Here is a 12336-nt window from a genome sequence, read left to right on the forward strand (position 1 = left end):
ACTGAACTACCGCTAACCAGTGGGGGTTCCCACCTGGAGCGTACCGCATCTAGTCAATCTTTTGAAGGCTATCTTGTTGACGGAAAAAAGGAAGATGTGTCTGCGTGTTCACTGAAACCCATTTCATTTCTCTCTGTGTCCTTGCTGTGTCCCCAACATGCTTTCTTGACGTGAGAACATTTATATGGGCATTTATTGTTTTAAACAAAGAAAGAAGAGGAATAATAGAGGAGTTTGTCATGTTGATTTATGTTACTATGGATACTATTCATTAAGACTATGTGTGCTTTGAATTTTTATATCTACATGTATGATACTCAAATTAGCAGTGGATATGTTGAAAGGGCAATAATTACAGGATTTTTTTATCTGCATAGCAACAGAGAAAAGAACACAGATAAAACATACTTACAGACCAATGACAATATTGCTGTTTACTGTAATTGGTTTGAATTATGGGTCAACTTTACCACTATGGTGTCTCTTGAGGTAAAAGTCAATTTTCTCTGTGTAGCTGCTCACTTAGACTGCAGCAAATATTCTTTATCTGCTGAATTCATATAATCTAAATAAATGTTTTCATTTTTTTAAATGTTTATTTCCCCTAAAATGACTATACTGACTTGTATCTCTAGTTTGTCACTAGAGAAGTGTTTTCTCATTCCACTACTAAAGGGGACGATGTCTGTGCCCTTTTTTAAAATCTGAGATTCAAACATGTGCAAGTTAAATAAGATTTGTCATTAATATGAAAATCAATCGCTAATATGGGATCCATGGGGGAACAGAGTTTGAAACCTCGAGAGCAAATAAACCTGGGACCTCCAGCAGAGCAGACAGAGAGCAGAGTTAGCATTAGCATATTTAAAGTTTTGACAGCAGACACAGTAAAGTGTTTTGTTTTTGGATGTAAACTGGACCCTGGAGCTTCCTTTCCACTAACTACCAAAAACCCCCATCGTAACAAATATTACTGTATGTTTCACAACCATCAACGCTGTGCATATACTCTAACAAACAACATAAACAAATGAAAAATGCTAACTACACTTAGCTTTCTGACAAATATGCTAGTCACTGATTTTGGTGCATAGTAGACTCATCTGAGTCTGACTGAGGCTGAAACATGTATGGCTGAATCTCTCTGATGTTTCCTCTAATGCTAAAGCTAACCATCTTGATGCGCACTGCCATTTTGGTCAACTCAGGCCCCCAGGAAGTGCGCTGGACGTTGAAGCCAATTTGACATAGTAGCCAAACTGTGTAACGACAAGTTCCATGGCAGTCACATGATGTCAATTTGGCCCAGAAAGATTTTTTCCCATAGACTTACATTGGAACAATTTCCCCATCAGGATTTGATCCATTCGGTCCGACAAAATTTCAAAAGTCTACAAGAGCCACAAAATTAAAGATCTTTTCCCCATTTAAATTAGTAGAGAGCTAAACTGGAAGTAGCCGTGTCAGCTGGCAAAAGTATCAAGTGCGTTCGTTCTATGGGCCAAATGATGGAGAAGATCTGGATAATTTTACACCTCAGTGGTTTATCTTTTTGGCTTCATAAACCACTGGACAATTCTCGTTACATGTCTGTGGGTCAACCAGCACAAGCAGCTCTGGAGAAAGCGGTAAGCATCGAAACCTACCAAAAGAAGCTGTGGTGGGTGGGGCGGATATAACTATTATACGGAAAAACCATGTTAAATTAAATATTATTGAATAAAATTAAATAAAATTAAATTAAACTAAATTAAACTAAATTGAATTGAATTAAATTATAAAAATATATTAAATATGTCTGAAGGGGGGGACTTTAAGCATGATTTTAAGTGATCTCTGAACATTTTGGGTTTACTTATTAGCCATCAAAACAGCACCTTGTATCTCTGAGAGTAAGTGAGAATACTGATGGTGACAGAGATCTGTAATCTCTGGTTTAAAACTGCAAAAACAGTTGGCTAATCCATTTGTAACACCTTTCCCCAAAATGATCATGACATGTTTATGATCTACCAAAAGTATGGTGTTTACTGTACAGAACATGATTTTGTGTAGCCTTTTACAACACAGTCATAAAGTCCATCAGCAAGTCAAGAAAATGATTACAAACACATACATGAGCAGTTGATTAAGTGTCTGGGTCTCCAGTGATTTTCATGTAGTAAATATATGTGGGACGGGGGTGGGGGTGTGTGGAGCAGAGAGGGAGACACTTTACTGTGGGGATGGTAAACTTCACTGCGCTCCAGCGATATGTAAATATGACAGTGCTTCGGAGGGCAGAATATATGTGACACATTGATTAAAATGTTGGGCGAGAACAACGTAGCGATGTCTGCGCTTCATATCTAATTAAAAGAGATCATTGTCTTCTGGCTGCTCTCTGGCAGTTCAATTCGCCTCGTTTTCACTCTGTTGATGAGCCAAGGGAAGGCACTGCATATTTACCCCACTTGTATATTTATATATTTTTGGCACAAACATAACACCCCTCCTTTGTTTTGGTTAATCTACGGCGGCGAAATGATTCACTTATGAAGTGTAGACTTAACTATGTTGTTGGATTGAAAAAGAAGAGACGAGGGAGAATGTGATCAGAAATCCATTAAAAAACTGGGAAAAAAATAGTATAAGTTTCTGTTAAATGGAAGCAACGCATTAAATAAATTCCAAAAGCCCAGAATAATCACAGTGCCAAAGAGAGGGAGAGGACTTTACTGGTGAGTGCCACCAAGCGTATTCTAAAGCAGGTACCTTCACATCAATTTGATCAAAGTTTACTTTTTGAAATGTTACTCTCCATTTGGAGCCCAAGTCAAAAAAGCTCAGCCTCAGTTGCACGCTTTTCTAATCTCTGGCTACAGTAGAGCATGTTAATACGTGCAAGTTCAAGTTCTCCAGCGAAGTTTCAATGATCTAAAAATCAGCTCTTTCACAAGGCAGATACTCAGCATCTCTCCATATTTTCTGAATGCAGTCTCAAAGTTCTTTGTCTGCAGAGAGGAAGCCACTCATTAAAAGTGTGATTTGCACTCTGGTCACACACCAGCAGCAGACAACGGACATGGCGAGCAGTCACCCAGCCGCAAATCCTTGCAGAATGCGCACATGCCAAGCTAATTAACAAACTCGCACGCCTCAAACCGAACGGCCGACAAGGTCAGAGGGTGATGAACATCAGTAGCCAGAGACACTCGGTGGCAAATATACATTAAATAACACTCCCACTGGGTGGTCTTAATGAAGAATTCATGGAGAGGTTTATGAACTGTGATCTTTTATGAACTATGTTACCCAATTACCTGATAACATATTGTGACTTCCATCTCGTTAATGATTCAAAGGAAACTTGTGGATTTTCTCGCTTGGCACCTGATGTTGTTTTGACTAACATTTTAACTCAGAACATCACATTACACTTGCCAGGCTGACAGACCGTCATATGCTACTATACTATGTGTTTTTTTGAAGAGGAAAGAGAAGCATATTAAACATTTATGGATACACATAAAATCCAGTCACTATGATTTCTTTGATATAACAGGCTGCTTTGAAGAACAGGATGGAAAAAGAAAAAGGCATGGATAGAGGCAGAGAGTGGCAAAGGCATGCCGTGGTGTACACTTAGAAATGTAAATTCAATAATGGTGTGAATAATCAATAGATATACTTGCACACATTCTACAGAGAGCCACTTGAAAAAAAAATGTGAAGTAGCCTTAAAAACACTCTCTCCGGCATCAATACCGCTGATTACCATCCAGTCTTCAACGCTTTCAATCGATACTTCCACGCTGAAATTAAGAGCAGGAGCATCCCCTGCATTTCCGAACAGGGATTAAAACCATTACATGAATCTTGACTTTCAAAAGCTTGTTTATCTACTCCCCATTCTGAGCCTACCGGGCCTCAGTCACACATTGATGAACGGCGTTTCCCTGCCAAGGCCATGTAACTGGGTGCACCCTGTGTTTCTGTCGGCTCTTGCATCTGTCTGCTGGCATGTCATGTGGAAAGGTCAACCTGGTATCTCCACCTCTCAAAGTGGGGGGAGAGAAAAAAAACAGCTAACAGCTAACCGTTTCTGTACATGTCAAAGATGTGAACTGCAATAAGTTAGAGGTGCCAGACAGGCAGGGATTTAAATGATTAACTGTAAAGGAGGGGTAAAGATACAGTCAAGCTCTGTTCAAGCTTTCGTATGGAAGTATCATTTCTAAATTGCATATTTTGGATGCAACAGTGCAGTACTGTTATGGTGGTTATTGTAGAACTGGAGATATGATAAGGGACTAACATGGATCGCAATTTTGACCAATGTTGTGTAGGTTCCTGCCCCTTTGAGGGTTTAAGACACGAGATAAGAACTGACTCAGTATCCTATAAAATTTAACAGAGCCACCGCGGGAGCTGCAGGAATTTAATTTCTCTCATTGCTGATATGCGACTCTCTAGGACAGAGTGGGCTAAACGAAGGGGGTGAAAGGGAGTGTGGGAGTTGTGAGAGAAAACGAAAGCAAGATAATGAGATGAAGAAGGAAATTACAGGGAGCATGAGGGGTATATGCACAAGGTGTTGGGAAATTGAGAGACTGTAATACAGAGGCAGCGGGAATGATGCTGGAGAAGGAAAGGAGCAAGGGAAATGGAGAGTGGGAGAGAACGGCTTAAGAATGTGAAGAAGATGAGAGAAATGGCAGGAGGGAGGGTGGGCTGGACGAGGGCCTTTCATATTGATACAATCGGTCAGGAAATAATAACACGAGTGAGTGAATAAGAAAACCTCATTTCACGTAATGAGTATTCTAATCAAGAGATTACATTATCTCACATCGCAGAGACAGGGGAGAGTGAAGCCCCTGGCAACTGGGTGTTGGCAGTGATCGCGTGCTGGGGAATGGCTTAATGCCTTCTATAACTGTGCTGGTACAGCAGAGCTATTACAGTACATGCCTATGCACAATCACACCCTTGGATACACACACGCACACACCTAGACACTCTTGTATTTATGAATCCGTGCATGCCAACTGGAAAAAAGTTGTTGGAAGCAGACAAGCTGTAGCGCTCTAGAAATAGATGGGATTTCGATTTAACTGCGCAACAGTGTTCTGTCATTTTATTTTTGCAGTTTTATGATCAGTGAAAACACAGGTCTGTGCAGAGAAAAAACAAGTAAAAATCCCCGAAGATGATTACTAACCTTGCTATTGATTACCATAGCGACAATCAAAGCATTTAGAAAGTACAGCAGGAAGCAAATTCTGCCGCCGACCTGCTGGGTCTTTACATATCTCATCTGGCCTGGAACGCCTTGGGGTCCACCAGGAGGAGCTGGAAAGTGATGCTGAGGAGAGGGACATATGGGGTGCTTTGCTTGGCCTGCTGCCGCCGCGACAAACTTGGATGAATGCCTCCTGATTTTAGCTGATTCAGATCTTCTCTCATTTCAAGAAGTATTATTAAGTGTAATTACATGGACATGAACAACCCATCTAAGATCAGGTTTTTGGAGTTTCCCTTTCATTTGTTTGAGCATGTAAACACTTTATCCTGTTCATAAGAATATGTTCAGAATATGCCAGCTGAAGCACTTTGAAATAAAAACCACGATGTATACAGGGAATACATGCAAGCTGATTTCTCTGTGTTCATGTAAACGCCATATCCCTAAAATGATCATAACCAGGATAAGGCTCATGAATGGGTTACTTATGTCCATGTAGTTGTGCTCATTGACAGCAAACATATTTAGAACTTTTCTTTAAAACTGCTGGAAACCTGGCTTAAAATAACAAGAATGCAAATATGATCTCAAAGATGAGTATTTCTTTAGGCATCCACAAAAATCTGAGCAAATATAAATGTTCGTAACTATTAGAAAAAGTTCAAAAACAGCTCATTTGGCCGCTCAAACCATTTCTCGGGATTATGGGGGCATGATTAGATCCCTTTCATTTCAAGTAACGTTACAATTTTATTTTCCTTTCAGTCGTGGGCGTTAAAACCATTTGCTACCACAGAATAAACTACCATTCCTATCAAATGGACCCTACTTCAGAAAGCTAACTCAACTAACTAGCAAACTAGGTTAGACCACTCAACTCAATCCACTTACATGAAACAATTGATCTTATTATCAACTCCGTGATTGACACAGATGTTGGTGTTACACCAAGTTGGCTAACAAAGTAGCTTCAAAACAATGTATAGCATGCATGGGAATGAATTACACCTTTTGAGAACGGCTCTAACAATAGTCAGTAACTGTCTGGGCCGATGAAGCTGAAAATCGGCCAATTCCCATCATCAGCAGATCTAACGGTGCTTGTCTAGCTCTTACGTATCTTGCCTATTCAAATACAGCACATCTAAGTCATGGTTGACTGAGAAATTCCTGTTAAAATTAAGGAAGAAGCACCTCATCCTCATTAAATAAAAGGCTAGTTAAAATGTGGTTATACACATGAGAAATGCTTTAGAAAAATTACACAACTCCCAGACTCCCAGTGAAGGAGCACTGGGGAAAATGCTGTTTTCTTGGGTATGAACACACACAGTGAGACACGCACACACACACACTGATCGCTTTGAGAGCAACTACTGCCACAGATTTCCCTCTGAGATTCAGCATAGGTCAGCTCAACAGCTGTTCACCCCCTTAGCCAATCAAACAGGAGCAGGGGGCAAGAACCCAGCATAAATACACGCCAATTAAAGCACCTAAAATTAATCCAAGCAATCAAGCTTCCCATGTCTTTCTTCTCTTGCTACTTCTTCCTGACAGTTTGAATGCCATCCATCACATCACTGCCAGTTTCTCTCCTGATTAATTTATGACGAGAGAAGGTGAATTGAATCAATGTTTTAAGACGAGTGCTTGGTGGAAAAATAAATCAAGGATGAACAAATCTCCGTGGCGTTGGATGAAAAATAAAAGCCTGGGGGTATGCCAGGGAGGGAAGACAAAACAAACATGGTGCAGTGGTACAATAAGGCCCTACACTAAAAGGAGCAACGTTGAATGAATACTGATAGGGAGCGATAATGTCATACATCATTATTCTTCTTTATGGTTGTTGCTATTCAAAGCTTCATTTTTATTTTATATGTAGGGTCTTAATACTAAACATATTCTCAGCACATATATTTCAATGGCTGGGTCCATGTTTTTTTCCAATCACTGACCTGCAGCACTGTCTGGATCTTGGCAGAGACGTCAGCCTGCTCGTAGAGTTTGATGCCCTCCTCGTGGGCCCCGCCTGGGCACTGCACAGCGATCCGCTGCAGGTGGGCCAACACCACGCTGTGAGCCTGGGCCACTGCCTTGAACTTATCAAACAGGAGCTCCAGCAGTTCCAGCAGCAGCCTGTAGAGGGACCCAGAGAGACAGAAAGGGAGGGAGAGGATGGGATACATGAGGGATGGGGAGCAGGAGAGTGAGGAGTAAAGACATGAAGAGGCAGAGAGGGAAAAGGGGGGAGATCAAGAGAACTCATGAGAAGTACTACTTAACAAAAAACAAAACGGATGTGATACAGTTTTTTCGCTTCCTGAACACATTTATTTTGTAAGCCAGCACAACATTCACTCAGTTTATTGGTTAGGAAAATACTCTGATCCTACAATAAATCTCTTAGCCTTGGATTACTCTACGAAGAAAGCTGAAAGCCTACAAGGAATTCAGCTTCTGTTTTTATATTAGAGAAGGAGCTAACAGTGTGGTGTGAAAGACCATATTAAGTCTCCACATCCCAGAATATTGCCACAGTTAGAGATAGCTTTCTGTGCTCCTGCAGGTCTGCCTTGCCTCTAAATTCATGGTATCCATTAAAACAGCTGGGAAATAGTAATTAAAATACATCGTAAAGTGCAGCTCTAATATGATTTTATAACAACACAGTCCCAGCAGTTGTAGCAAATGTACTGTTGTGATTAAACAATATGTATATTTTTCATTAACAACCACTTAGGTGTAGACATCTCACAGTTTATAAGCCCCTGCTAACAGTCTATTCAGATGCATTCATTCAATGGCTAGACTGAAAGAGGTAAGCTGGGTTTGTGTGGGTGGCCGGGAGTTTTGGGAGAACAGAAAACACCTGTGGAGCTGAGGACAGACAGACAGGGTGTTCCAATACTATTTGGTATGCCAAAACAATCTGTGTGTTTTAATACAGAGTACGTCAAATGCAGTATGCCAAAAATACCAGAATGTTCTACTGCATCCGGTCCCATTTTGCAGTGTGCAAGCCAGCATGCTTTTCTGGCTATTCTGACCCACAATCCTCTGTGCAGCAGAAGATACAGCACATCGGCTGAGCCGTGAACACATGACAGCTTGACAGCCTGTTGACAGCTGACAGAAGCCGCAACGACTGATGACAGTGCATTCAAGTGACCGATGACCAGTGGAATAGGAGGAATACTAATTTTTTTAAGTGGACAAAATAATCATTAATTAAACAACAGCAGAGCTCTTTGGGTTATTTTATGTCTCTGGCGAGCTCGGTGAATGGCGTTTTGTTTTCTCTTCAAGGTAATATTCATAAGCAGGAGTCAAAGTTCAGGGCGTAATGTTTTGACGTCATATGTCCTGATTGTGTGCATACTGCATGCAACAGTACGTACTTCTAAGGGTAACTGCAGTACCGACTAAAAGCAAAAAGTATGCAATTTGAAACACACCCAGGAAAGGCTTGACTGTCGTTGGAAGGAGCAGGACGGTGTTTTAGTTTAGTTTAGTTCATCAAGATCCCCACTGGCTTCTTTCTGAGGTCCACAACAACTTTACTGTACATTTGTGACACTGCACAAAACAACTTACATGTAACACTTAACAAAATAACAGGACTAGACTAAAACATTGACACAGACAAACAAGACAGCTCCCGGTGATACAATAATTGAGAAATATGTTTTTCCATGATTTCATTTGGTAAGTAACCGCCAGATTGGGGTTAAATTTTGCTCTGATTACCTGATGATGCTTCGTTATTGTAATATTAGACCAAGTATTTACATAATACTATTTCATATGCACAGTACATGTACATTAAAGGGAATAATTCCCAGGAAAAACAATATTTTTTACCATAAATTTAGTTCATTACAGTTATAAAGGTAACCGTTTCTTGTCGTCGCCTTTGGAAAACATGAAAACATGATTAGCATACTGACAGAAAACCATCACTAACTAAATGTCCCTGCACCACAAACAAAGACAGATACAATGAAACTTACCTTTGATATAATTTATTAGGCTCTGTAGATAATCTAGGTCTTAATCAAAAGGTGCTGCTCCTAAAATCTAGCTTTACTGTTTTCCTGTGTGATATGTCGAGGGAGTGAATTCCATTCATTATTATATCTCTGTACGTCACTGTACCTTTGATTGAGTTTGTTCCTACTGTTGGTAATATAAAGTTTCCTCTTGTAGCATGTCTTGTAGGGTACTTTTGATTGCCCCACCCCCCACTATGGTATCGTTTTTTTGTTTGGCTTTCACCTAAGTTGGAGAAAAGCTGTTTTTTTAAATTCATAAACCTGAAAGGTGATCCAGAATGACAAAGTAGTGTCAATGCTTGGGCTCGCCTTGGACAAAGAGACAGCCAGCCAAGGCCCAGTATTCTGCAAGCGCAATCACCTCCCCAGTATACTGACACGCCTGTTCTTCTACTTGGTTTAGCCAAAAATACCCTACGTCACCTCGTCTTTGTCGGTCCAGTCTGGGTATGTAACAACACAATATACTAAAAATTATTGTGCATCTCATGCTTCTGCTCCATGTTACATTTTGTTTTAGCCTTTTCGCTGCCACCAGAAATATGTAGATGTACACAGACGCATTCTACTTATGCAATGATTGCTATTTCACCATATTTACACACAACAAAGGTGACTAATATGTAATTGTAAAACTGCTATGTATAAATCCGACTTATGACTTGCTGTAAGGAAAACTAGAGGCAAAACTATGGCTGCCCTGAAGAAAATGAGGGAAAACAGCAACTAGCAACCCAAAAATCATTACTGAGTGCATTTCACATTACCAATTAGTCTGCCTGTTTTCATTCACATTTCTTATTCAGCACATACTCTCAGCTATTTTTCCTACAGTAATAACCTGGCACCTGGGCTGGCTATTGGGAAAGTAGCGAGCTATCCGACCTGGACTCAAATGAACAGCTCCTCTCATTAGTTTCTAAATGGCTGTGGCTGAAGAAGAGTGCACAACCAAAACCAAAAAGACCTTCCACTTGATCTGAGTGCTACGGCTCTGGATTGGAAACTCTCACAGTTGCCTCATCTACACTAATGCTTTCATACAGACTTTGCTATACCTGCTTTCTGCACAAGGACAAAGCTTTCAAAGTAAAGAGGGAACACAGGTTACATTAACTGGGTCTGAATGAGTACCCAGTGCACCCATGCTAGTGAGTGCCCACTTTATTTTAGTGGTGTTATTACAGTTAATACAAATATAGTCACATTGTTTGTCTAACGCTGGTCTTTTAGCACTCTCCTCTGGCATTTTAATTGGGTTTTATTTAATTGGTGGTAAGTGAGACCTTTGTTTTTGGCAAGTGCAACCTACAAGTTCAAAATATTGGCAGTCCCAAATAGACCTAGATTTATATATGTCTTTTTTCTGGGCAGCTGAACCATATAGTTGTTTTATATACATATAAGCTGTGCAACTCTTACAGATAGCTGCATTTGTAAATCCAATTTGACCTGCATTGTTTTTATGCCCCTTAACTTTGGAACTCATTGCCTCGGGATATTAGAAAGGCAAGCTGTCGCTGTATTTTTAAAAGAAATTTGAGGATATACTATGCAGGATTTTCCTTAAAAAACAATATACAGACTCATACAGAAATAATCTCTTTAAATGATCATTTATGATCCACTAAAAGTATGTGGCGGGGTACTCATCTGCAGAGACTGTCTGTATATTCTTATTTTCTTCTTGTTTTCTGGGCTTGGAGCATTCATTGGCGGGAACCTCCACAGCAATCAGGTGAGGTCAGGGCTTTGTAAAAAGGCGGTAACCAGGTGCCAGCAGGTCTACAAGAGACACAGCCCCCCAAAAGAACGCAAATATAGAGAGGCAAAATGCAAAAGGAGTATGTACGGACAAATCTATTAGTTACTGGAGAAAGTGGACATGTCATTTTGATATAGTGGCTCCTACCCAATGACAACATACAGTTAATAAAAATATTTGTGTAACCAGTGGTGTCTAGCTCTGCGTTGTGTGCGTTGTGTTGGAGGAAGACACTCAGACGTGGATATCTTTGGAGGCAGTCTCCATTTAATCTGACGAAAGCAGCCTGACGAAAGCAGCATAAATACAAAATCCTTCGGTCAGTAACGTTGTCTTCCATAAAACGTGCCCCTACACAAATTAAATGACACAGAAATATGTTGTAGTGTATCATAAGCACTTCACAACAAGTTTAAGCTACCCAGTAAACTTTTAAATGCAAATAACAGAGGCTAAAACACAGAAATTTCTCCCGACTGCAAGGCCGCTTACCTCTCCCACGGAGATCAACAACAAAAGGGAAGAGGAAAAGGCGCGGAAACACTAGTTACAGAGGGCAGTGTCACACCGTATAATAAACGTAGGGGTACAGTCTCAAATTAAAGGCCTACATGTGGCCTAACGTGTCAGGTATTAATTAAAATAAATATAAATAAAATAAACTTAAGGTTACACAGATTTTGTGTATTTATAACACAATAACTAATGTACATTTTCTTTTACACATATTGCTGCTGCATAATTGACCCTGTTACATTTGTACATACATTAGTGTGAGTGTGAAGGTATTGATGTTCTATGTGTGTGTGTGTGTGTGTGTGTGTGTACAGATGTATGTCTACAAAGATGTGCAAAGTAGTTGTGTAACTCCACAACTTAACCCCTTGTCTTTAACAATGTTATTTATGTGACTCATGGACCCAATATGTTATTTTTGGAACAATTTATTTCTCTATGATTGTCTGTGCTTTTTTTCTACAAAAAGTCTATAAAAAATAAAGTTAAAAAAATGGAAAAGGAGAGTGAATCTCAGATTGACTTTTACTTTCCCTGGCGAGTGTGTTTAGTAGTATCTGACAATCCTGCATAGTTACCTTTAAAGACCTACCTTTTTAATATGTTTTTTAATTTGGAGTGTTATCACCTTAGTTTGGAAGTTTTAATAACTGGTTTTTACCTTTTTTTTTTAATATCCCTGGTTTTTATTATATTTATTGCATTGACTTTTATTTGCTGATTTTCGACATTTTATTCTGTTATTTCTTGTATTTTTAGACTTGAAAATT

At 39.8% G+C, this 12336-nt stretch overlaps 1 protein-coding gene across 1 annotated transcript in view; it reads right to left on the reverse strand.

The window, feature by feature from the left end:
• The window catches only part of exoc4 (exocyst complex component 4), a 192899-nt gene that overhangs the window by 153381 nt on the left and 27182 nt on the right, over positions 1-12336 (reverse strand). The window contains exon 8 of the mRNA XM_033614666.2: positions 7189-7369. Within this exon, the coding sequence (XP_033470557.1) occupies positions 7189-7369 (181 nt within the window). The remainder of the gene's footprint in view (positions 1-7188; positions 7370-12336) is intronic.

This window comes from Epinephelus lanceolatus, chromosome 23, assembly GCF_041903045.1.
Source record: "Epinephelus lanceolatus isolate andai-2023 chromosome 23, ASM4190304v1, whole genome shotgun sequence".
NCBI classification, from domain to species: Eukaryota; Metazoa; Chordata; class Actinopteri; order Perciformes; family Serranidae; genus Epinephelus; species Epinephelus lanceolatus.